The sequence below is a fragment of the Anser cygnoides genome, chromosome 15 (assembly GCF_040182565.1).
Source record: "Anser cygnoides isolate HZ-2024a breed goose chromosome 15, Taihu_goose_T2T_genome, whole genome shotgun sequence".
Lineage (NCBI taxonomy): Eukaryota > Metazoa > Chordata > Aves > Anseriformes > Anatidae > Anser > Anser cygnoides.
In genome coordinates this window covers 13,840,377-13,867,052 of record NC_089887.1, presented here as the reverse complement: position 1 = coordinate 13,867,052, position 26,676 = coordinate 13,840,377, and the positions used below count along the sequence as shown (strand labels likewise).

General features: G+C 42.1%; 2 protein-coding genes across 6 annotated transcripts in view; both read right to left on the bottom strand.

Moving 5' to 3' along the window:
- Window positions 1-3,727: 3,727 nt before the first annotated feature.
- Window positions 3,728-13,620, bottom strand: JPT2 (Jupiter microtubule associated homolog 2). Of its 2 annotated transcripts, none has more exons than XM_048066601.2 (5): window positions 13,470-13,620; window positions 9,398-9,546; window positions 8,882-9,024; window positions 6,907-6,952; window positions 3,728-6,183 (listed from the first exon to the last, which is right to left on the bottom strand). In XM_048066601.2, the coding sequence occupies exons 1-5, from the start codon at window positions 13,511-13,513 to the stop codon at window positions 5,999-6,001; spliced, it is 567 nt and encodes a 188-aa protein (XP_047922558.1). In that variant the 5' UTR covers window positions 13,514-13,620; the 3' UTR covers window positions 3,728-5,998. The 2 variants fall into 2 exon arrangements, with proteins under 2 accessions (XP_047922558.1, XP_013052777.2); XM_013197323.3 differs by lacking the exon at window positions 13,470-13,620 and adding an exon at window positions 13,068-13,088.
- Window positions 13,621-15,833: 2,213 nt separating this feature from the next.
- Window positions 15,834-26,676, bottom strand: part of CRAMP1 (cramped chromatin regulator homolog 1) — a 44,559-nt gene continuing 33,716 nt past the window's right edge. For 3 of the 4 annotated variants that reach the window (XM_048063240.2, XM_048063238.2, XM_048063228.2), the window contains exons 15-21: window positions 26,443-26,547; window positions 24,983-25,161; window positions 24,369-24,449; window positions 23,051-23,285; window positions 22,651-22,815; window positions 21,853-21,998; window positions 15,834-20,106 (exon numbers count right to left, since the gene is read on the bottom strand). In XM_048063240.2, coding sequence (XP_047919197.2) covers window positions 19,942-20,106; window positions 21,853-21,998; window positions 22,651-22,815; window positions 23,051-23,285; window positions 24,369-24,449; window positions 24,983-25,161; window positions 26,443-26,547 — 1,076 coding nt within the window. In that variant the 3' untranslated portion in view covers window positions 15,834-19,941. The remainder of the gene's footprint in view (window positions 20,107-21,852; window positions 21,999-22,650; window positions 22,816-23,050; window positions 23,286-24,368; window positions 24,450-24,982; window positions 25,162-26,442; window positions 26,548-26,676) is intronic. The other variant, XM_048063241.2, reaches the window with a different exon arrangement.

Sequence of the window (26,676 nt, the reverse complement as noted above, 5' to 3'; positions counted from 1 at the left end):
TCTGAGAGATTAGGAAAGCCAAGCCACCTGCCCCTGCTACCACCTCTTGTACGCGTCTTTTTTATGTCTGAGCCCAGTGAGGAGGTTCTTTCTCATCCAAGGCTTTCTGCTGCCTTTGCTTGATTTCTTGTTTGTTGGGACAGACCCTTATTGAACTTGGAGGAAGTGATCCTTGAATATCAGCCAGCTCTCCTGGATCTCTCTAGGACTGTATCCCAAGGCATTCTTCCAGGAGGATCTTCAAAGAGGTTGAAATCCAGGGTTGTGGCCCTACTTTTTTTTGCTCTGCTCCCCACTTAGAATCCTGAACTTCACAATCTCATGGTCACCGCACCCAAGGCTGCTTACAAGCATCACCTCCCTGACCAGTTCTTCCCTGCTTATAAGTATCAGGTCCAGGAGAGCACATTGCTTTATTGGCTCCTCAGTCACTTGTGCCCAGAAGCCGTCATCCATGCACACTAGTTATCTCCTAGATTCGAGATCTCGTGCTTGAGGGCTGCAGTATTGCCCTACCAGTCAATATCAGGGTGGTAAAGTCCCCCACGAGGATCAAGGCCTGTGAATTTAAGGCTTCAAAAGCCAAGAAAGTACTTGTGAACATGTTGCTTACTTTGTACAAAAAGAAATATCATCTGTCCTCTCCTCAGAATAATACCTGTTTTTCATTGATTAAGCAGTACTAAGGACTTGTTCTTTTACTCTGACAATATTGCAGAAAGCTAGCACTGTTGTTTAGAGCTTTTAAGCAAGCTTCAGTGATTTATCCCTGATGTCCCACTACAGTATTTTCACTCAGCTGCTAAGTCAGACTCTTGCTAGACTGTGGCTTTGAATACTTCTCTTCTGAACACTGTACTATTCTTCAGTGCTCAAATCCTGCTGTTTCCCTTTTTTTTTCCAACTGGAATAATTTAAAGGTATTTTTCCAAATGTGATTATTAAAAAACACATGCAGCATATGCTCAAGCTGGAGGCTTGTCTAGAGAAGACATGTTCCAAAGAGCTGATTTTGTGTCAGTTACTACCAACACCTTACGCAAAAGCGATGACTATCAGTCCAATCAGCCTGGTTGACAGGAAGTCAAGCTGTCTCAGCTTATACACCACATAATTCTGCAGCTAAACTCAGCGGCGTTGTTCTTGTAATGAGTGCTAGAATAGCCACTGGAAGTCCTGCATTCAGTTCCCATGAAGAAGGTCAAAACCATGCCAATTTATTTTCTATCACATTATCTACTGCCCAGTTACTACAGTTTTACTCTAATGTTTTGATGAACCGTTGTGACGTACTTTCCTTAAAACCTGCTACTGGTAAGCAGTTCTCCTGAAGATGTAGCCCTGGAAGTCTCCCTGCCTACTGGGTGTCACTGTGAAGCTTTCCTGGGTATTTGTGCATCACAGCCTGTAACATGAGAACTTCTGCTGGTTGCAGAGGTCTTTGTAGATACCATTTTACAAAGATCACTGGCAAATGCTCTTATAAACCCTTTCATGTAATCTTAAAAAAAAAAAAAAAAAGGGGGGGGGAAGATTTCTAGTGGCCCTTATGTCTGTTGCACCATCTTTGGGTTGGGAGGCTTCTGTTAGAGCCTCTTACAGAGAAGAGCTGTTCCTAAAAGACTGTTCATGTCTTCCTGCTCAGACTAATAAAACTTGAAGCTGACATAACTACAGTAAGGAGGCAGAGAACAAGAAAGAGTACCTGCTCATCTCCATTAGAGTACGTCAGCAGCTTCCTGTCACTCCTGTTTAACTGCTCTTTTCACTAATTACTCCACGGATGACTAGAAAGCCACCTTCACTTTGCCTGTTTTCCTGCTTCTTGTTTGCAGCTACTGTTGAGATGCCAGAGCTAATTTCCAAGACAGGAGTTGCAACTTGAAAGAAGGCAAAGCCAGACTCAGTATCCTATTGCTTTCTGTAGTGTAGTACAGCATACTATCTTGGTTATGACCCTGCTTTATTCCTCCAAGAAAAATAAACAAATAAATGCAAAGCCCTAGCCTCAACATTCTAAACCTTCACCGTTCCCTAAGGGAAGCGATACAGAACTTCAGCAGAGCTTCAAGCAGAAGTTCAACAGGAGATAAGTCAGAGGACTTGAGCAAAATGCTAGGTGGTCAGTTGATTCCCAAACTATGAAGATCCAAGTGCCAATTGAGCACAGTCCTCACTTTGACAGGCAAACAAACTCTTCTCCATCATGCAGTCACATGGATAGCTGAGGTACGTGGACACCCATGCACCAGTATGATATTATACAGCTGTCAACTGCTAGAATTTGTCAGTAATCCTGGAATTAGCAAGGAACATATCACAACAGTTACTCATTTTTAGTGCTTAAATAATTGAATCCATACAACACTACTTTACATGTGCTCTCACTAGACAAGCCCCAGGAATGTACTTTAGATTTTCCAAGTATGAGTAATGTCTATAAATACTTCAAAAACAAATAAGCAGTAACGCCACTTATTTAAAACACCAATAGAGAGGACAATCTTCCTTATCAAGAGCACAAACTATGCTTTTGTTTATCAAAGGTTATACAGTGATGTAGCAGAACAATATCAGACAATGCTTGCTTAAAACAGAGTGCATAAAAGTCAGTCTTAACAGTGGAAAATATGCACTAATCTGGATTAATCATTTTCACAGGGGATTAGCAGGGATTACACAATGCAGCTGAGTTGTTTGTTAGAACATCACCTTGTACTGTACAGGCACGGTGATGTATTTAGGAACTAAGCAGCAATGCCTAGAATTGTTTTCTCTAATTTGACACTACTTGTCAAAACGTGCAAGTAATCCTTTAACCACTTTTAAGCTTAGTAGCACAGATACCTTAATTTTTCTTCCAAAAATAAGCCAGTAACCTGGATAACGTTCTACCATGTTTAAACTTCAAATTCCCAATTGAGGGGCAAAGCAATGACAATGTGTAGCTGCAAAATGAAACTATAGTATTGTCTACAATATAAAGACAATCCCTTGTTACTAATGCGGTAGGTATCAAGGATATTCACAGGTTCTCACACTAAGCAGATGCTATCCAAAGCATTATGCAGGCTTGAGAGAGAAGTTCTTAACCACAAGCAGCAAAACTCTCAGTGCGGAATAGAATGACTAGAAACAAGTGGTAGGTGAGAGGCTCTGTAGGGTATCACAGTCTGTAACTTATGGCATAAACTCAGACTTAAAACAAGCTGGCTGAGAGGACAGAATGTCCAGCTCACCAGGAACTGGAGTTATAGTTAGCTCCGTTCCGTTGGCAGAGATAATATGGCATAAGAGGAGAGTTCTGCTCTTTGGAAGTGTAGAAATGGGGATGCAACTCCTCCACATGAAGAGCATCCCTGCTAAAGGGGAGTTATGTTATTGTACAAAACATTGAAATATTGAAAACGTGAACATTCAAGCCTATTTACAATATTGTTGAAGAGCATAACAGCATTCCTGCATCATGCAGAACGTGGAATGTTACCCACAGAAATGCAATGATCTGAACAGCCCACCCTTGCTGCTGTCCCTTAGCTCCCAAGATGTGCTTTCTCATGAGCAACCTCAGGTAGGATGTCACATCTCCAAAGAATACTCTCCACTACAGAAGGCCTGAAAACATTTGTGTTATTTCCCCAGTTTCAGATACCAAAATTCAGTGTTATCTACACTGAACTAGACCACCCATTAATTTATAAGAGCAAACATCTACAGCACACAGTGATGTAGCAAAATACAGAGGTTTATTGAGAAGTGCATGATTAATCATCTGATTTCCAATCACCTTCCGTGGCAGAGAAATGTTATCAAATTTACTTGATAAACTGAAAACAGTTTAAATTCCAAAGAAAAAAAAAACAAAAATGAACAAAGTAAACACAGTTTAACCAATTTAAGGCCTTGTTGGAAGCTTGTTTAAAAGACAGGCACTGTAGCCAATGCAGTAAAAGATGCCAAGCCTAAGCTCAGTATCAGAGATAGTATCAATTACACCAGACCTTTCAATGCAGAAAACAACTTCTGGTTGACTTTTCTACCTGGTAACCTCTTAAAAGCCTGTAAAGTAGTAGAACAAGACACTGAAGCAGAAGTATCAGACTCAGAGGCAAGACAGCACAGACTCTCAAAAAGCTGCTAGGAAATACATGTTTAGAAGTAACACAAATTGAATACAGGGTTGAAATTTTTTGAAATTAGAATTCCTGCGTTGTTCTCCCAGGGGGGCAAAATAACAGGGAGTCCTAAATTTATCTGAGAGGTACAAAGGCATTGTAATTCCTACTTTTCATGATTTCTACCCTTAGCACTTCCCATATATTTCATTTTCACAATCGGAAAAGGCAACTAAGTCTTCAAGCAGTCATCCACCACTTCTGACATATACTGAACAGAACAGTCTAATAAGCACCGTAATGACAGAGAGTTTTTAGCACCTGACCCAGAGAGAGTCCCCTCTAAGCAGCAGCAGTTTTCAGGGAACCTGGGCTAGTACAGCAGTGGATATACACAGATAAGGCCACTTGTTCTTTGGTGTACCTGAACAACTCCTGTTTTGAATGTCAAATGTAAAAATCACTACTAAATTCACTGAGCCACCTAAGCAACTAATGTTAGCATTCAATTATCAGAACTCTGAAAATGAAAGCTAATTCAGAGAATCAATGATGTGAGCTACCCTCCCCAACATATGCTTCTGCAAAAGAAAGAAAAGCACATCTTCCAAATATGATTTAAGATAGCCAGCATGATCAAAAGGTTTGTATTGCTAAAGTCTTTGTTTCTGCAACTAGGATAGTCTACAGTATGTCTCAAAACAACTACAACTGTGGTATGGGGAGAATCCAAGTAGCTTTTCCCCCTTACCAACAGAAATCTGAGTCAGTCAAAGGCAAATCTAAGGCTGACCAAAGACAAGAGAATTCACTAACAGAGTCAGCACAGACAAACAAAAAAAAATGCACTGTGGTAAAGACAACAGAACAGTCCTGGTTTCCGCAGTGTACAAAGTAAAAAAACTGTTGCAGAAACTAAGGCATTTCTGTACAGGTTGGGTTATCAAAGCTGGCTGGCTAGACATCTCAGTATATTTTCTACATTAACTATACATCATAGGTTGCTTCTCCTCAAAGAATACCATGAGGTTATTGTTTGCACCAACATCTTCTCCAGGAAGTGTGCAAGCACTCAACCGAGATGCTTTTAAAGTCTTCTAGAAGCATCTAGAAGAAACAGCACATTGGACTGGTATTACCATTCATCAAGAGCTAGTCAGAGTAATCAGCAGATTACTGAAGGCAGCAGAAATGCCTGAATATTCTGAGGAGGGGAACGCTAAGATACTTATTAACATATGATGACTTATGAGAGCATAAAAGACTTTCAGCATGTTTTGTCCTTGTATCCACAAACATGTACTGTTCGGTAAGAAAGGAGAAAAAAAGAACCAAAGACTACAGACACTCAAGAACACAGTAGCACTAGTTGTTCCAGTTGAACGTATTTACATTAAAGTGACTGCAGGTCAACTCATACTGTGAATCTGTGTCCTGTTGCCTAGAGAAAAGCACAGCCTACCTGCTGTGCTTCAGAATATTCCAGATGTGTCCACTAGGTCCCTACCCATTCACAATCTTTTACATGTTGACTGTATGGAAAAGCCTGACTCCACAAGAGTGTCCTGAGCCACTGGCAAGCTAAGAACCTAAGGGCCTGATGAACTCCCCACAAAGTAGCACTGCTCTTTCACAAAGTTACACTAATGTCCCCCCCTGCCACCCACCCAGGCAGGCAGTCCATACTCATGTCTTCTGCAGGGCACCCTTACCCTCCCCAGCCCTCCCTCCCCAAATCATCAGGTTTCCTTTCCACACACTTTGGCATAACCCTCATCCATCTGCCTAAGAACCTATCCACAAACAATAGTCCATAAACTGACCTCACAACCACAGACAAGACTTTCTGTGCAGACTCCGTTAGTGAAAGTGAACAGATGACCCTAATAGAACGCAATGCTGGATTTTCCACCCGGGGGATTGAGAACTTTGTTGTGAGAGCGTGGTCTTGGCCCTAATCTGGGCTCATGATTGTCTATCTTGGGTTCTGGCTCCTTGCATCGCTCCTCTTTGCCCAGATCTTTTTTCTCACCACCGTCTTCCAGCTGTGGTTTGTTGTTTTCTGCAGCTGAACAATAAGAAAAAAAAAGGATTAGACCAACTAGCAGACTGTAGCGAACAATACATTTTTTGCACACATCATCTTGACTAGGCTGCATTTTTTCCCCATGGCTCCCATCCACAGTACACTACGGATATGGTTTATACCTATTCATTCTTTCCTGAAAGAAACAGGTACTGAAGAAGAATTTCACTTCTGTAATAACTCCTCTCTTGCTTCAGCAATCTTTCTAAGAAAGCCACGTAGGCTAAGCAATGTACCTTCAGAATTACTTTGGCAGTGTCAGACAATTAAGAGATTCACCAATCAATCCTTTCATACTGCTTGAAAGCAGCGCTCCCATCATTCTGTAACAGTAATTAGCAGAGTACATTTTGTCAGTCAGCTATTTGTTACTTACAACTAGAGAAGGCCAAGACTACACGCTTAAAGGAAGCAATCTGACAGATACATATGGAATCTGTATATATAGAAAAACGTCCTACCTATAGTATCAAGTAAAGTATACATGCAAGCTATATACACATTATCAAGGCTTGTGCATGGGGTGTTATCAGTAAGAGGAAGAGAACAATTTCCATGAAGTCACATGACTCAGTTTTTGACTAAGAGAAGGAAAACCTCTGTTATATAATGCTAAGCTTTAGCCTTGTTTTTAAGAGGAAAACATAAGAAACTGTTCCTCAGATCATGTCATCTCAAGAACAGCAGAGAGTTTCTGTTGCTGACCTTCTGGCTTCTTTGGTGTTTCATCTTCCTTCAAGACAATGTGATCCTGCAATGAAACCAAAAACTGTCTTAGTATATCACCATTCTCAAACAGCAACTCTGTCACAAGATCTTTTAGAAGTTTTTCCTTTGTTTCTTATCAAAGTTCATACATTTATTATGGTAAAAGCTGACAACTGCAGACACTCTTCTGCACATTCATCTCTTCTGCACTCTTCAGCCCTTCATCCCCCTCCACCACTTCATAATCCCAGAAGAAATTCTAGAGTTTAGTTCTATTAGTGGACTCCTACATTACATTCAGGTGCACATCTCAGACGATTCATTGAAACAGATGAACACACTATGCTAATTCATTAGATACTTAAAACTTTATCTGTGATAAGCAGTTCAGTCCAAAGGCATGGAATTACCATTCTTGACAAGTATGTAATACCACCCAAGAGAAGTTAAGACAACTTAGAACAACTAGAACACAAGCAGCCCTTCAGCACCCAAATTGACGTTTGGCAATTACTGTTGTAGGTTAGTAGCAATAGAGACCCAAACAGTGAGGTAATTAACAAAGCCTTTTAAAACCACTTTCCCGATAACGTTAATTGTCAGAAATACAAAACGATAATGCAGAAAAGCTTTCATGTTTTCCCCACCCACGAAATTCAACTTGCAGTAATTGTTGCAAATACGCTACCTCCTTTCCATCCCTGTATCTCCCACAACTTTAATGCTCTAGTTAAATTCCAAGGAGTTTCCAAAGTTCTGTCCTCCCTTTAGTCAGGAAATCACAGGAATTAAAATTTTACATTACAAAAAAAAAAAAAGACCAGCCCCATAAAGGGGTACAGAGGAACAAAACACAGCCCTTTGCTACTCCAACAGTGCTACTCCCAACAAAATCTAGCTTCCACAGCCTTTTTCCCCCTCCTTTTCTTATGACTCAACCCCTCCCAAATAAACTTGGGAGCACGCATGAAAAGTTAGGCAAAAGCCCACTACCCGTACCTTCAAATTTAGGAGGGAAAATTGAAAAAAAAATAGTTAAATTTGTGCAATCTTTTCTTCCTAAGGTTCCAAGAAAAATGAGACTACTACTATTTCTTCAGCATAAAGAGTGTCAGCTGCATTTCATAGGATGCTAGGTTTCCATGGTACCTCACATACGAAAAACACTGCCAACATGGCAATTACTCCTTTAACAGTATCTACTTCGCATAAGGCAACAGTTGTAAATCCAAATATAGGGCTTTTGAACAGACAAATCAACTGACTGTAACTGGGAACGTTTCCTCCTTTTTTTCCAAAGCCAGATTTGGTCACAACTTTCCAACTCGTACATATCCCAGCTTTAAGACCAACAAATGATACCCGATACAGTAAGATACACTTGTCTGACATCACAAGATCAATCACATGCTAGACCTGAAACTCAAAGTTGATCATCAGTGTTGATCACTTAAGCTTAATCATCTCCTGCTGAAGTTTGTTCATGTTGAACATTGATGCATATATTTGAGAGAGGTGAAGACAACAGCAAGGTCACAGGACGATTTTGACTGTAGTTCACTGGTGTACACTGGCTTTCCAGAGTGGGTGTCAACATCACCTCTGCCAAACTGCACAGTATAGAGAAATCTTCTACCCATCTTAAAATACCTCTTGGCTGTGTGCCCAGAACTCCATCTGTACCTCACTTGTAAGATGATCAAAGGATTCAAAAGCACTATTTAAAAAAAAAAATACACTTCTGCAGTGTAATTAACAGTTTTACTACAAACCACAGGGCATAGTGAGAATCAATATACCAAAGCTGATAATGTATAAAGAGATTTCAGGAATAACTGCCTAATTTGAGATTACCCCATTCATAATTTAGGTTCGTCATTTAAAAAAAAATGCAGGCATTGCTGTGTTGGTAACAAGACTATAAGATGACTCACCGAGCTTCTCGACTCAACAGTGAAAATTGTACAAATACCTTAGGCTTGTTTGGGTGTGCTCGCACAACACTGGTAGATACTGGAGACCCAAAGATATCACTTGTCTTCCCACCAGGTGGATTCATACGCGGACGAGGCTGAGCAGTACCAGAATCCTCAAAAATACCACTTTCTTTTCCCCCTGAAAGGTAATTGTTACATTTTTTTCCAGATGACTTAGATTTACCACGTTATATAAAAAAAATGCAAGAATTCAGACTTCTAGACCCCTGCTATCTAGAGATATCTTGCCTGAAGATATTGGTTGAAATCCCTTGTTACAAGAACTCAGTAGAGAGTCTCAGATTTCACAGCTGTACTCATTGCAGCTAACTGATGATAGAACTCTAGAACAGAAGCAGCTTCATCATTTCCTAGGCCCCCATTTTACAAAATGTACTCATTTTGTAAAGAAACATAACATAAGATAAATATTGTTGTACGATAGTAACGTGAAACCACTTCTGCTTTGCGATTCAGAGCCCAGTCATGCTGCAAGAAGAGACTGCACTTACCTGGAGGGTTTGTTCTTTTTGGAAAATTTTGGGGTTCTTCTGATGCTCCAAAGATATTGGATGCCATCCGGTGTGGCCTGCTGGAAGAAGAAACTTCTTCTGTACTCCCGAAGAGATTACTGGACCCTCCTCCAGGAGGCTTCAATACCCTACATCACAGAATGAGAGAAGCAAGAGATGGAAGTGTTTGAAATGTACAACGTTCAACATATTTAATGCCCCCTTCGCATTCCCCCTTGTATGTTATGATTGACTATTCTGATTTGAACTTACTTCAGGTAAATCTGTTAAGTCCGTGAAGCATCTACTTTTGAGAAGATGCCCTAATAAAATATTCCCAAAATATTACCAGCCTCCTAGTCAGTCAACTTGACTGTTATCTGCTATTACTTGGAATGGTCACAGCAGTGCTACCAGAACGAATGTCTATGCTATCTGTGGTCTTCCAGACACAACACAAAAATACTTATGTCTGATTGGTATTTTAAAAAAACCACTACAGTGTCAGACTACGTTAAATTACATACATTGATTTTGCATCTGACGTAATTCAAACACATCAATTTATAAATAAATTCAGATATTTCCTAACTACTAAATATTTGCTAGTTTCAACCATCAGTTATCATATCAGATGCTGGAGAGTTTGGAATGGAAGTCAAAAGTGTGAGAAGCTGAATTTTTAGCTGCCAAGATGCACAGCCGTTAAGATCAGAGCTCCGTACCACAGGTATATCAAATGGATCCTATTAAAAACTGGAGATTGCAATAGAATTAGACCAACTTCTTGAAAACCTACTAAAAGTCATGCTTGCCATCAAGTAATAAGTCTCCAGTTAATACCTATGCCTTGTTAAGGGACTTCAAGTCCTCTCCTGAAAAGGAACTGAACCATTACCTGAGAGTAGTGTAAACAGAATTAATTGAAGAATTCACAGAAGTATGGCAAAGCAATGAACATCTAGGTATCAAAAACAACCTTCACAGTCATAGCTACTTGACCAACTACGTGAAATCTTAGCAGCTGAGCAATACAGTAGCTGAATTACACCTCTTCTCACCTCAAAACCAGATCTGGAACCTAAGCTCACCTTTCCTCTAATACAATGGGAACAATTATAAGTTACAGTTACAATTATAAGTCTTGATTATTTGATTAGCAAGCCGAATAAAACATGAAAATAAAGCCAAAACCAATTGTTAGTCTTACGTCGCCCTCCCATTTTTATCACAGCATACATCCTAAAAAACCCTACTCCTGCAATGAGCAAGCTGGAAGAATCATTTGCGGTGCTCAGGAGGCCCTTTCAAATCAGCACAGTCAGCGTCCCTTTCTCCTAGCATCACCCAGAAAAAACGTTGGAACCCCACAGACATTAACTGGATTTCCCTCCTCGATTTCTAAAGCTTCCAACTACTAGCACCCTTCCAATTATTCCATAACAAAATAAACATTCAAGCGACAGCAATACCAAGTCCATAGAACTCTAAATAATGCTGATTCAGATAACTAAGACATTCAGAGGAACTACCAAAAATAACCTAGAAGTATAGCAACGAACTCTTCCCCCTTCTGGTTTCAAAGACGTGACAGGGTTTTGCACTCCTTCACTTCAGCCAAAAGCCAGGGAGAATACAAAGTTATTTTGTTTCTGCACAGACTCTAGGGCAGTGCTGGCCTCCTCACACTGCCAAGTTCCACTTGCTTCTAGATCAGAGTGAGACGGCCAGGTCTCCCACACCAAGTAATAAAATAAGATTTACTCCGTGAATCCTATCAACAAGAAACAGCTCAAACTTGATATGCCAGTGTGAGCTGCTTCAGCAGAGTAAAGGACATCACAAAGTGGTAGCGATTGGAAGGGACCTTGAAAGCTCATCCAGTCCGATCCCCCTGGCGGAGCAGGAACACCTCGATCAGGCCACACAGGAACACATCCAGGCGGGTTTTGAATGTCTCCAGAAAAGGAGACCTCCCAACCCCCCTGGGCGGCCTGCTCCAGTGCTCTGTCACCCTCACCCTGAAGAAGTTTCTTCCCCTATTTAAGGGGAACCTCCTATGTTCCAGCTTGCACCCATCGCTCCTTGTCCTATCATTAGATGTCACCGAGACCATCCTGGCTCCGTCCTCCTGACACTCGCCCTTTACATATTTATAAACATTAACGAGGTCTCCCCTCAATCTCCTCCAAGCTAGAGAGACCCAGCTCCCTCAGCCCTTCCTCGTAAGGGAGGTGCTCCACTCCCTTAATCATCCTTGTGGCTCGGCGCTAGACTCTCTCAAGCAGATGAATTCAACATACACTTTATAGTCATTTTAGTTTATATTTCTATTATACCAGTTTGCATAGCAATACTTTTTGTGCCTCATAGCCAGAGAATTTGGATCTTTTCTCTTTCAGCGGTAGGGGAGCAGACAGGAAGCTATGGTGTTTTTTTCTCTTCTCTTTTAAACGGTAATTAAAAAAAACTTATTCTGTGCAATCTAAATCTGCCTCTTCCCACCCAACAGACTAGAACTCTGTCAATTCATCTCAAACAGCTAAATTAAGAACCTACCCTGTAAGTTTAAAAGCCTCTACAAATTGCTTTGTTCTCTCCTGGCAGGCTTGAAGAATTTTAATTAGGTTTTGTGGTCTTTTCTGCTACACTCAAACACCCTTGAATTTGAATTTTCTTCCCTAATTAAACCTCTCAGCCAACCTCTGGAAGGGGTGCCAAGACTCAACCATTACTTCAAGACACTGACTAAATAAATATTCTTATATAGATTATACATCTACAATTATATACAACTGAAAGCAGATCAATGAGTTCCTGGTTTCTGGAGAGCTCTAACAAAGCAGGCAGGAGAGGCAGATGCATTGCACGTCAGAGACCCTCGCTGGGCTAACCAGCAGAAGGGCAACCAGAGAGCAGGTGCTAAGGTTTGGAACACCAGCCCCTAAAACAAAGCCCCAAAAGTTGCAGGCCAGCTTCTGCTGTTAGATCAGTACAAATTCCCTGCTCATTAAATAGCTCCCTCATCTTACAAAGAGGCAGCGAGCTTTGTTCAGTCAATTCTCCTATTGAGCTGAACGCTCTGCAGTATTTTTACAATAGCACTGATGGGGAGGATGTGTATTATATTGTTATATTTCCAAGGTGGCTACCAGTTCAGACAATATTGAACATTTTCAGCTCCACAAAGTAGCTGTGAAACCGCTCGTATACTAGATAAACTGCGGACACATGACAGCACGCCATTTTTATAGTGTACGTCAACAGCATGATGATAGAAATCTGCCCGGCTTTGTCCTCAAAGCAACAACTCTTAAACATGCAATTTGGTTTTATTTTGGAATAGCAAAACTTTTAAAAAACAAAAAAAAACTTCATTACGAAAGTTTAACAAAAATAAAACTAGGCAGTTAATTTCTCTCAGCAAACAGAAACAGCAGAACAGTGGGACAGCAGCGCTCGCTGTATCGCTGTGCACAATCCCTGGATGACCAAAGACCAATAAATCTTTGCTTCAGGAAGGACCAGAAAATGTTTTGGGAAGAAAACATCCTTTAAAACCCTGCCACGGCTTAAAACCAGAACAAAAGGCGAACTTAAAGCCCCCCCCACGACTGCCGAACGCTTCCTTCCCCTCCAAACCCGCGACCACCTCACAGACGGCTGTTACCGCTCCAGCCCCGGGCCAGGAGCACACACGGCCCCATCCGAGCGCAAACACCACGCGGCGGCCTCATTAGGGGAAGGTAATTAAACCGCTTACGCAGGCGTCGGTGCCGGACCCCGTGAGGGCGCCCCGGGCCCGCCCAGCTCCCTCCTCCCGCCCGGGGACGGAGCCGGGCCCCGCTCCGGCCCGGCCGGCCCTCCGTGAGGCGAAGCGAGGCCCCGCGAGCTCACCGCGGCCCCGGCGGCCACCGGACGGTGCCGGGACGCGGCTGGAAGGGCCCTCGGCGCCGCGCCTCAGGCCGCCCCCGCCGCCCTCAGCCCCTCCCGGCCCCGAACAAAGACCCGCCGGGGGCCCCGCGCCGCCGCCCGGCTCCTGCCGCTTCCCCCCCCTCCGCCGCCGCCCCACCTGGAGCTGGGCTTGGCAGCGTCGGCCTCCGGGCCCTGGAACATGGCAGCAGCCGGGCTCCGCAGCGCTCCGCCGCGCCTCACCGGGGAGCAGGTAGAGCCGGCCGCCCCGCCCCCGCCCCGCCCCGCCGTTGGTTGATCCGGCTGCCCATCACGGCGATCCGCCTATCGGACGCGGTTCGCCCCCTCGGGGTCCCGCCTGTCCGGTGAGCCTCACGGCGGGAGGGAAGATTGAAAAGGGCCCGCGCCGTCCCTCGCCCTGGCTTGCTCCCATTGGAGGCGCTGCACGTCCGTTAGGGGGAACCGGCAGAGGGATTGGTTGGGAGGAAGGAAGGGCGGGGAGAGCGGAGGGAGGAGCCTTAAAAGGGCAGGAGGGCGGCGGCCGGCCCCGGGCGGGGCCGCTGCGCGTGGCGGTGCTCGGAGGGTGCCCGGGGCGCGTGAGGGGTGCGCCGGGCGGCGCTGCTGGGGGCGTTCGGGCCCTTCCACCGAGCGCGCCGCCCCTCGGGGATCATGGAATATCCCGAGCTGGAAGGGACCCATAAGGATCATCGAGTCCAACTCCTGGCACCGCACAGGTCTGCCCAAAAATTCAGACCATGTCACTAAGTGCACAGTCCAAACGCTTCTTAAACTCCAACAGGCTTGGTGCCGTGACTGCGTCCCTTCACCCTCTCAGTGAAGAATCTTTTCATGATATCCACCCTGAACCTCCCCTGCCTCAGCTTGACACCATTCCTGCGGGTCCTATCACTGGTGACCAAGGAGAACAGATCGGCGCCTGCCCCTCCACTCCCCCTCATGAGGAAGCTGCAGGCCGCAATGAGGTCCCCCCTCAGCCTCCTCTTCTCCAGGCTGGACAGGCCCAGTGACCTCAGCCGCTCCTCATATGTCTTCCCCTCTAGGCCCTTCACCATCTTCGTCGCCCTCCTCTGGACACTCTCCAACAGTTTCATGTCCTTTTTGTACTGCGGTGCCCAGAACTGCACACAGTGCTCGAGGTGAGGCCGCACCAGCGCAGAGCAGAGCGGGACGATCCCTTCCCTCGACCGAGTAGCGATGCCGTGCTTTCTCAGTGCATAATTAACTAAGGCTGCCAGTGGATGTTGCAGACCAAAAGCTGAAACACACACACAAAAAAGAATCAGATAAATTAGTAACCTAATTCAGGATAATGCAGGTTGAAAGGAACTGCAGGAGGTCTCTAATCCAGCCATCTTCTCCAAGCAGGCTGAGTGAGCTCTGCGATCAGGCCAGTTTCCTCAGGGCTTTATTCAATTGTCTTGCAGAGCTCTAAAGACAGACACTGCACAAACAACCTCTCTGGGCAACCTGTTCCCCTGCCTGCTTGGCCTTAGGGTGGAAACTTTTTGCCATAGAGATTATGTAAACACAATGGCACAATAAAAGCTTTACATCTAAGCTCCTGCTTATCCGCAGTTAGGAAGATGTGCCAGGGTGTGTGTCTGTGTGGGCAGGAGAAAATCAAGATGATATGCGTGCCCTTTTGCCTTTTTTTTCCCCTTGGTCATTGGTGACCACTGTCAAAGATAGGAGATTCAGGATAGAGAGCCCTCTGCTTTGACTCATTTATTATGTTCACAATTAGGGGACACTGCGGGGAATGGAAGCTGGAAGGCATAAAAAAGAACTACCCAACCCAAATATCAAAACATTCTCTCACCATGGTGAAAATCATGACAATTCTGGGATGGGAGATGATGGAAATTATGGCACTGAGCTCACCGGAGCCAGAATTTCACCCTGAAAAGCTTAGCATTATGGACACACTTTTATCCCCAGGATTCTAATGGGGTCATTACTACGTACATGAAAGTTAAATGGAAAATCTGATAGGATATAAACTGCAAATAACACACTGGACATGAGTTAGACCAAGTATTAGTATGTATTTATGCACAAGAATAAAAACAGCTTTACAAGTTGAATTGGAAATTTAAACAGAGGAAGTTTAACAGCTTTTGTATATTATATTAAATAACCAAAACACCTTTTTCCAAAATTGGTAAAGAATAAATAATATAATTTACAATATGGTACAAAAAATAATCAGTAAGGACAGGCATTCTGCTTTATACATACACTATATAGGTATATTTATAATCTATAAAACAAATTCACATCTCAAACAAGCCAGAAACCTTAGATGATATGGCTTAACTATTATTAAAAGAAACAGCATTAAATTTTGCTGCCAGAACCATAAGCTCTAAAGCAGTTATCATGTTTCAATAATTAATGATAACTTATTGCCGTAGTGCTTGCCAAGGTTTCACTTAGTTAACATTTACAAATTGCTGTGAAATTAAGAGATTCAAAGGTTTGAAAAGTTTTTTTTTCTAAAAAAAAAAAAAAAACCAACAACAACAAAAAAGTGCAGTACTTTTCTCATAAGTTCATCCAAAGTCTGAGTGTAAAAAACAAAATGCAACTTAATTTCCACTCTGGGATCTGTGGAGTCAGTAAATTAGATGTTTTTATAAGTGTAGATTTGATCCAAGCTATTTAATTCAATTTAGAAACATAAAGAAGGGTGTCAAGGAAAGGCTTAGCAATGCCATATTAAAAACAATTATCATTCCTATGCTTAATAGATTTAGTGATAAAGGATAAAATGAATTGTGTGGCTAATCAGGATGCAACCCCCAGAAGAAAACCCACTATTAATGTGCACACAGGTAGATCTAATTCTTAGGATGTAGTACTGCTTTTCACCCAGACTATTATGATGACAAATACTGAATTTTCTGCCACTCACCTTGCTGAACTACTCCGAACTTCCTTATTGTACATACAGCTGCTAAACCAACATGGGGCAAGCCTATCAGAAGTTTACAAATAAAACCAGTAGAAACTAAAGCCTTAGAGCAATTAATACTAAAACTGGAGGTTCTTAGTGTCCACTTGTCCTCTCCAACTGCCTTACAGTGTCTCAGGCAGCTATTAAGCTAACAAAGTTACATTTAACTTAAAAAAAAAAACCTGCCCAAATTTCAGTGTAGCTTGCTTGAATGTTTGCTTAGGATAAGCTGACATTGTTACAAACATGAATCCTCTTACTTCTGCTGGGAAAGCTGAAAAAAATAAACCTGAAACAAATTTTGGGTTTTCCCCATATATGTGTGTGTGTATATGCATGCACAAACGTATGTACGTACACACATCCACCCACCCATTTTTCCCTTAGCAGTCCCAGGCACAAATTGTTAACAATAATTATGTAAAGCACATCCACATAGAATCTAGTACTGGTGGAGTTAGATGTGTTTTAGTGAGTTTTCATATAGTAAGGGCAACAAATTCTGCATCAATTCAAAGTTATCACGATCTAAGTTATTTTCAAGTTTTTCCCTGATAAAACCTCCTTGTCCTGAAAATGCAGTGTGCAGAACATTACACTTCTGAAATCAGAAACCAAATATGGAAGGCAGGACTATTTAGGAGCTTCAAGTCTCAAAAGACAGGATCACGCTAAGAGAATTTGGTGCAAGAAAAGATGTCAAACTGTTTCATAATCAGAACTTTTAAGAGGCTAATGCTAAACACGTTTCTAATCGCAGTGTTGATGCTGAACTGACTTCTGTCATTTCCACTTTGTTATTACTTGGTGGTCCCAAGTCTACTTGCAATGGTTCAGGGTATTAAAATTTTTTGATCTCGTGGCATCAATAAGAACAGCCACTATGCTGACATTCATTCTGCATTATTATTCCCTTCTGGCCACTGAATGGGCTGAGAAGGGGCAACCTGACAGCTCCCTGTATGAGATGGCAGAAACTCTTTGCAGACCTTGATGCAATACTCTGCCATATGGTGCAGCAACACTGGAACTTATTCTAGGCAATCTAAAAGTCAAAGTTAGTGTGGCATCCACTTAATTGCCGTCATGGGTAGAGAAGATGAAATATTTGTCAAGCTACCTAAATACAGAGACCATCAAGCTGGTCTTTCAGTATTTTAAAGTTTAAGAATGAGTTCAGATTTTTTGTTTTTAATACAGTACTTCATACTAGAACACATCACACGTCCATCACATGTCCTCCTGCATGTCCTGTAATCCATAGCCACGGCTACATGAGGAGTCCTCTACTTTTGTCCTGCAAGTCCTTCAGACTTGCAGGTACAGCCTATTGGATAACCAGCATTACTAACGTAATAAGCCAAAACCGATAGGAGACACTCTGGGAAAGACTGAATCAAGACATTAAGGAGAACTTAGAAGTTTTAGGGTGAGTGACTCTCGAGATTAATGGACATCCTCTCCACACCAAGGGTGAATGCTCAGAATCACATACTCCTCAGCATTCATTCTTCAGACATCATTCAACTTTTTATATTCCAGGTTAACATGATTTCCTGATAATTGCATCACCAAACAACACTCTGTAAGGATAATGAAAGAGAAATAATGACCAAAGGACTTAACATCCCATGTGACATGTGGACAGAATAAAAAGTTAGCACAGAGGTACTAAACTCTTTGTTTTTCTAGTCATGACTGTCTCCTTGCTAGTAATAAAAGCTTGACTCCCTGTTGGGAACACCTGTTCACACTAATGCTGTTTTTACACAGGTCTATGGTTCCCTATATGACAGAATGTAGCAACCTTATATGTGGGGTCCTGGAATGTCATACAAATCTCAGTACTTTTTGATTGACATCAGTGAAGTTGCTCTGGGCCACACAAAAGGTGCATCAGAAAACTTGTGACATTTTCTTTAAATGACAAAGAGGATAAGGCAAACCATGTAGCAGTAAAACAAAATCTACCTAGGCAGGGTAAAGTGACTGGGCAAACAGCAAATCCAATCAGTGCATCATGAGCAAGGTTACAAGCAGAAACTCCCAGTCGAATGCCTTGTAAAAGCATCTAAAGGCAGGCAGAATTCCATCCACCAAGTATAGTGCAAGTTGGGAAAATGAACCCCTGATAATAGAGATGGAGTTTTACTTATTTATTAATAATATAAAGTTGAGGTTTATACAGGGCTATGCCCTTGGATAAGTTCAGAGCAACTTAAAATAGCCAAGGGACATCCTCTCACTGGAGAAGCAGACAAGTGCTTAAAAAAAGGGGCACAGTAAAGGTATTCTCTCTCAGGACTGGTAGGAAAGGAAATAGGAAAAGTCTCCTGAGTCATAAAGGCAGAACTGAAGGAAAACCAGCTGTAATTTTAGACTCCTTTCAAACAACTGGAGTCAGATCTGTGTCTTTCAGATATTAAAACACTACCATTAAATGCATAGGGATTTAGCAGAGGGCGGATCCAGACCCACTAGTGCCTGGGAGTGACTATAGTGAAAAATGATGCCCTGAGGTACTACAGAGCACCTGGAATTCAATGAACAAGGAGGGAACAAGGAGGAAACAAGGAAGGACCAAGGGATTGAACAAGGTCTTGACACCCCTCCTCTTCATGACACAAGACAGATTTCAACAACTTTAGCATTAAAATATTATTTGTATCTAGAGATTACAATATTTTTTCCTATTTCCTCTCCTGGGAAAATTCTCAGATATTTTTTTTTTGGAGAAAGATGGCAATATATACAGGTTTCCAGCACAGCCAAGACTAATAATGATAAAGCTTTCATAGTGATTCCAATTAGTTGTTTTGCGGTTTCTCCTGACTTGAAAAGCAGCCATTCTTCAGGGAAAGCGGGAAAGCACTCTCCCGCTCATGGAATGAACTGTGCAATGTGGTGAAGAATCTCAAAGGTGGAGAATATGAGTGCAGTCAGAAGGATGATTGTGACATTTGATGGGGTTTAAAAATAGAGGAAACTCCCTATGGATCCACACAATCTGGGAGTAGGGTGAATCAGAGCTCTCCTACAAAACAAAAAAGCAGGTATATGCCCCTGCTGGAACGGCCAAACAAACCATAGCCAAAGAAACAGAATGGTCTATAGAAATGAAGCATCACAGAGTTGCAGCGTCTTTGAAGAGAGTGCAACAAACTTCAGTTTGATTCATAAAAGAGCGCCAACTAGGTCATGTCAAGATGCAAAACAGTTTCCATACCTACCCGCACCCTTCATCCTCCACAACTTCAATGTGGATTCCAAATCATGGCATTTCGAGTACTATGCAAAAAACAACTCATGTAGGGGAGCTTCTGGCAATACCTGCTTGAGCTTCTTGCCTAGGCCATTCCAAAGTACAAGTCCAGGACTGTCTTGTAAGCCTGCCATCTTACATCACTGATGCAGGGGACACACCATTTCCTATAATAATACTCCATGTTTTGTTGTTCCCAGTATATTGCACATTCCAGGACCTGCAAGTACTTCTTCAGACCTTGAAGACAACGCTTCTCTTTTAGAAAGAAGTGCACAAGACAGGGACAGCTGAGCCTCAGCTGCTTCTCTGCAATCGGCCCTTGCCATGAACCAGCACTGCAAGCTCCAACTTAAGCTAAACAGTCTACACCAGCCTGCTGGTATCAACCACTCACTGTGAGAGATCCCCAATAGGGGGACCACCACCTCCTCCATCGAACAGAATTTCCCTGCGGGTTGGCTCAGGTATCGATAGCTCCTGGGCAAGGTCATTAAAACGAGATATGTAATCTATGCTGTTCTCATTCATCATGCAAGCCAACTGGGAATCCACCACCTAGAAGAGAGATGACAGAAAAGAAGAGCTACACGTCAGTGCAAATTTCACAGAATCACAAAATTGTTTAAGTTGTAAGGGGGATCTTGTGATCACCTTGTCCAACCCTCCTGCTCATCAAGGTCAACAAGAAAGGTTGCCTTGTTGTCCAGTTGGTTTCTGGATATCTCCACAGATGGAGACTCCACAACCTCTCTGGGCAACCTGTTCCAGTGTTTAATCACCCACACAATAAAAAAGTTCCTACAGAATTTCATGTGTTTCAATTTTTGCCCATCACCTCTCGTCCTTCATTCCCAGCCTCCTCATATGAAAGATGCTTTTATCTCACTTGATCTGAGTAAGAGAACAGCTCTTATCTGTGGCTAAATGGAAGCCTCTCAAAATAATACATAAATAAAAAAAAAATTCAAATGGACCTTACCTGAACATCCTTAATTCAGCATTAAGGTACACTAGTAGAGGTGTTATACAAAACCTTTATAGATATTGCATTCTATGCAATGCCTGCATTTGTAAATAAAGCTTGACTCTGCAGGACACTTAATAAAATGCCTTTCAAATTTCTCCCATCATTAAAGCTATTTTATAAGGATACTCTAAATACACCCAACGCAAACCCGCATCTGCCACAACAGCAGCAAAACACTACAGCTGCTCTGGTGTGCTTAAAATTACAGCTTAACCCATTTTTCTCTGAGGGCAGTTTGTTAGATCAGGGGCTGCAGTGTCACTTCAAACCCACACAGACCGATTATCATACATGCCCTGAATGAACACACACTCACAAACGTGTGCATGCTACTCAACAGATTCTCACAAGTTAGCAGAATGTTTGAATTTATACCAAGAAGACAGACCAGCTTACTCGGGCTTTACCTCCACTAGTCTTGAGAAGTTCTTAAGATGGAGACTGCACAACCTCTCTGGGCAACCTGTTTCCCCGCCCGTTTCTCCTCAGGGTGAAAAAGTTTTCCTTTCCTTTCCAGGCTCTGTAGTCAGAACCTCTCAATTCAGTTTTTGCCTGTTCCTCCCACTGTCCACCACCACCCTGTGAAGGGCCTGACTACATTTTCTTGACTTCCCCACAAGTACAGGAAGGAAGCTATTGAGTCCCCCCCCACCCTGCAGCCTTCTCCAGGTTGAACCAGCCTAGTACCATCAGCCACTCCTCACAGACAGAGGCTTCAGCCCACTCATGATCCTGATGGCCCTCTGCTTATCTTGGTCCAGTTTATCTACGTCTTTTCCTGTATCAGGGGCTCAAAACCTGTTCACAATATTCTAGATATGGTCTCACAGCCATTCGGTAGAGTCGGATGATCGTTTTTCTTCAATCTACCAGCTACACTTATGCTAAGACAGCCCAAAACACTGCCAGTCTTTGCTGCCACAGCACATCCTGACTCACATTCAGCTTGCTGAACAAAGTAGAACACACAACATAGAAAGATAAAAACTCTCTCTGTCGAAACAAAAAATATGTCCAACAAGGCAAATACAACCTCCTCCAGCAAAAAGAGCCTGGGTCAAAGGTGCTCACAACAGTTTCATGCACCAGCCCTGGTGTAGTATACCCTCAGATCATTTTGCATCTTTCAGTTAAGACTGTAACTTTGTTAAGCTACAGTGCAGATGTCAAAGTATCTTTGCCATAAGTATCTTGGGAAGGTATGATGGACAATACGCAGTAACACGACACTAAAAAAGGAAGCAAAACCATCCGAATGTGATTTGATGACATACCTCTGCTACGTCTGCCAGAGATCGTGATACAAAAGAGTCCCGGGAGTTTCCATCCAGAAGGCTAGGTCCCAGTAAGGAGGTGCCACTGGCAGTCCCAACAGGAGTTGGCAACATTTTTCGTCCCTTTTCAGGGGAGATGAAACTTGCTATAAAGAACAGGCACATCAGTAAGTCACTGCACTGAAAGTTTGTAACTGGGAGGACAAATAGAAGGACAAGGAAACTGCAAAGGAAGGGTGACTATCCATTTCTTCTATCTCTTAAAATTTACATGCTGCCAGTATGAACACCATCAGCAGATTGCTAAGAGTACAGACTCATTACACTGGCCTCCTTAAGTGTTAACTCAAAAACCAACCAAAGAAACAAACAAAAAAAAACCCAGGCACAACAAAACAAAACAAAAAACCAACCCACAAACAAATAAACCCAATGATCTCATCTCTGAGATTAGGCTCACCAAACACAGCAAATTTCCAACAGCAGAGCCAAGGGCATCTTTTCATTTTGGCAGAACAGACAAAACATCTCAACCTAAATGATGAGTCAGGCTCCCAGCAGAGTACAAAGTACCACCAAAGAATTATTTACCGCAAGGTAAGGGCTCTTGCCTTAGTTTAGCAACAGGATCTTTTCAGGAACAGATTTATGAAGAGAAAGAAAATGCATTCAAAGGCAATGCCATACTAACAAGTAGTAAAGGAAAAAGTCCACAAATGTCCTACTAACTTTACTATTTTCCAAAGGAATCAATTCTAATTATGCTTCTTTTTCATTTCCCTATGTACCAGCACTTACAAAACAAGCTGCTGAGAGACGAGTCTGTGGAGTCATTGGGGTACCACTGGGGATCATGGCTCGGAGAGGCAATCCAGTTCTGTTGAGGACTACTGGATGGGGACGGAAGACTTTTGGAGCTGTCACTGCCATTCAGCTTTGCAGGAGAGAGAGAAACACCTTCACCTGTAAGCCAACATCAGGAATCACTGGTTCAGTCAATGAGGTTAAGTTACAGGACGCTGCATCAACTTATGTTCAAAAAACAAAAAAACTAAATACATTAGAAAAGACAGGCCAGCCACAGTCATATTTCCAACAGATACATTTAAAAAAATCCAAAACCGCCTCCCCAAATTTTCTGCTGACATGCACGATGACAAGGATTTTCTTTTAAGTTAACAGGAAGACTCAGACTTACTGTATTGCCCAGAGCTGATAGCTATTTCAATGATAGAATCACTGATTTGAGTGGCAGGTTCTCCTTGAGAAAGCACATCTTCAGGTGGTCCAGGCAGAGAGATATCCAAGAGAGCAGAAACATTGGGAGGAGAGAGCCGGGTACTGGAAGCCTCTGATGAGGGAAGTGGAGGAGTGGAAAGGCCATTTTGGAGGGGAGTCTTGGACAGTTCTGAGAGAGAAAGAACTGATGTGCCCTGTTACAAGAAACAGAAGTAATTGTTCATGAACTCATGAAGAACTTGGATACGTCTGAAAAACACCACCTTAACTCCTAAGCATCAGATTAATATCAGGCTTTAAAAAAGACTAATAATCCAACAGAATATATTCTTTTTTTTTTTTTTTTTTTTTTTATTAACGGATCCAAAATTACTTCAAAGTGATCTTCTCAGTTACAGAAGAGCAATTAATCCCATACTTCAGATATCTACTTCTACGTGTAATTCATATTCTTCTTATAAAAAATGTCTAAGCATGAACCAATACTCCTCAGCCCATATCCTGCCAAATCATCTGAAAAAAGTATGGGTCCGTAACACTCCAAAGGAATTTAATACAGTTTACATAACAGAAATAAGCATCCATATATAATAATAAAATGAACATGATTTTGAAGAAACTACAAGATAGTTCTTAAGAATTATTATATTTGCTTTTGTATAGGCAAAAAACCTGTAGCTTAGAGTACACGTATTTTAAAAGACTAACTCATTTCTCCTTATAGCCAGACTTCCCAAAAATCAATGGGCTTTTGTAAGGAGTCTAGATTCTGCTACCCCTTAATAGAACTGTTTGTGATTTTTTTTCTGATGTAGTACAAAGTGAGTAATGTTTTGAAAATGTGATTGTCATTACTAGTTAGATGCCCTTGTTCCCCAGTAATCGTATACCACTATTGCTGTTTTGTGGAAAGTGACACAAGTCCTGCATGTGGGAAAGAACACTTCCACACACCAACATATTCCAGGGTCCCAGCAGCTTTGCAGAAAAGGACATGGGTGTCCTGGTAGATGTCAAATTGAACATGAGTCAGACGTGTGCCCAAGTCAGAGCTTGTCAGATTTGCTTTGCTTTTTTAGAGAATGCCCCCCAAATAAATTTAAACAGCTTTCCTGACATTCTTTCTTTAAATTTACTCCGATGGTAAACTTCCATTCCTACAAAACAATAATGATGGTATACAACTACTGGGGAACAAGGGTATCTAACTAGTAATACCAGTGGTGTTTTAAAACATTACCTATTTGATACAGCTGTTCTTTCAACACATACTCTACCTGGAAACCATCCGCAACTGCCTCCTGCTCATGCCGTGTTGGTAAGCTTATAAACGGAACACGACACCCTGGGCCTGAGCTCTAGAAACAACAACAGGAATCATGTGAGTGAAACTTTTATGGACGATGGTGAAAATATAGTTGGGGAGGTAAGAGACAGGTGCATATCACCGTTTATGCATGCTCTTTCTATATACCCCACCTTTCGAAACAGTCCATCAACTGACTGAGAAAATGACAAAGACTAACATGTATCAGGATCTCAGTAAAGGAGACCAGCAATGGGATGTCAGTTTCCATTCCAAATGCATCCCCAGAAGTCCATGTTTTGCCCCCAAATTCCCTTCTGAGTCACTGTTTCTTGAAATACCACTGTTTCTTTTTAAGCCCAGATTTCTGAATGGCCAACTTCAACAGTCTAACAGGTGAAAGGTATTCTATGGGATAGAAATCTGCTCAATGCAGTGATGATTTGATCCCTTAAACTCCTAAATACATGTGTCTAACAGCAAGCCCCAGGAGAAGGCTCATGGAGAATCATTACTAATACAGCTTTCCACACAATGAAGAACAAGACATTTAGCTCCTTCCAAAAGCCTGCTCAGGAGACTGACCTCCACAGTGGTGATGGAGCCTCCATTCTGATGCGCTGCTGTTGACTCCTGCCCTGTTACTACCGTGGTCACCCTGTCTGGCGACAACGGAGATACACCTGGCAAACCATCCGCATCCAGGACAGGCACGGGGCTACCAGGGATAATACCAGCACTTTTAGCTGCCAAGTCGATGGCACCTTTTGTGAAACAAACAAGCAAAAAACACATTACAGGTCTTTCATTCACACAATTACTTTGTTGTGACTCTGCTAAAAAATATATTTTTTTAAGAAATTGGCCAGCAAGTCAGAACTTGATACATGCAAGAAGCAAACATGGTTATTATACAATCAGCTATATCGATTGTTCTTCCTCATGAAGTGTAACTTTTCTTTCAGCTGAACATTTATAATTCTTCTGCCCTGCTCCAATCAGCTACATCAAAACAGTTTAGAGAAACATCCCAGTTCTCCCCCTTCCCTCTATTTGTAACATTTTTTTTGGTCATTAAAATATTTAAGTTGTTGGTTATGAAATTCCTAGAAATGTCCTATGGTTTAACAGAGGAACTTTAAAAACAGGGTTTTTGTGTTTTTTTTTGTTGTTGTTGTTGTTTTATCTTGCCTTTATCAGCAGTTTAGTCTCAATATATAAACTTAAGTTGTTGCAGGGTCAACATCATGCAGATCTTTTAAAATCTCAAGATTTTAAACCTTTTAAAGTTTAAAAGTTTTTTTTCCCTCAAGATTTTAAACTTTTTTAAAACTCAAGATACCTGAATCATAGAATGGCTTGGGTTGGAAGGGACCTCAAAGATCATCTAGTTCCAATCCTCCTGCCATGGGCAAAGACACCTGCCACTAGATCAGGTTGCTCAAAGCCCCATCCAACCTGCCCTTAAACACTTCCCTGCATGGGGCATCCACAGCTTCTCTAGGCAGATGTCTTCTCATCACACAGAATTCTCTAAGCATGCCGTAAGCCACCGAGGCAGTGATTGCTTTCACCTCACCAATCATTCCAATTATGGGACCCCCTTTTTTGTTGCAAGACAGTATTTGCTTGCGGTGCTCTGGCAATTTATTTTCTTGTAGAATTCATAATCCCATGTTAGTAGATATGCTGTTTATAACTTTCTTTGAAAAGGGGTCTTGACATTTTTGAAAGTGGCCTTACAGAACAAAAACAGAACAAACAACAACAACGAAAATCACACAAGTCCTCAGCTTCAGTTACAAATTCTAAATCCTTTCTTAACAAGCAGCTCAGACACAGCAAAGGAACCCAGTATGGACTGTCCCACAACTGACTTCATCCTTTCTCCAGCCACAAAGCTCAGCAAGTAAGATATATTAACACGACCACTTTCTTTAACTTTAAAAGGCACTAACAGTTTTTACACAGGAAAAAGAAATGAACAACGTAAATCACACACATCATGAAAGACTAACTTTCATTCTTTTTAAGGAATGACTTACTAGACAGGTGGTTGGTAGCCTGTGTTGGAAGAACTTTGGGCACAATAGGACGAGAAACAGCAGCTTTTGTCAGTGAGGACTGGATTGGCCGAAATGAACCTCTCCCTGTGGTGAAGAATTAAATACCTCTCAAGCAAATGAAATCTACCATCTTTAAAGCAGAGCACAACACAGTTCAGTGGAAGCAAAATAAACACATTCCAAGCAGCACTGAACTTCCATGAACGCAAATAG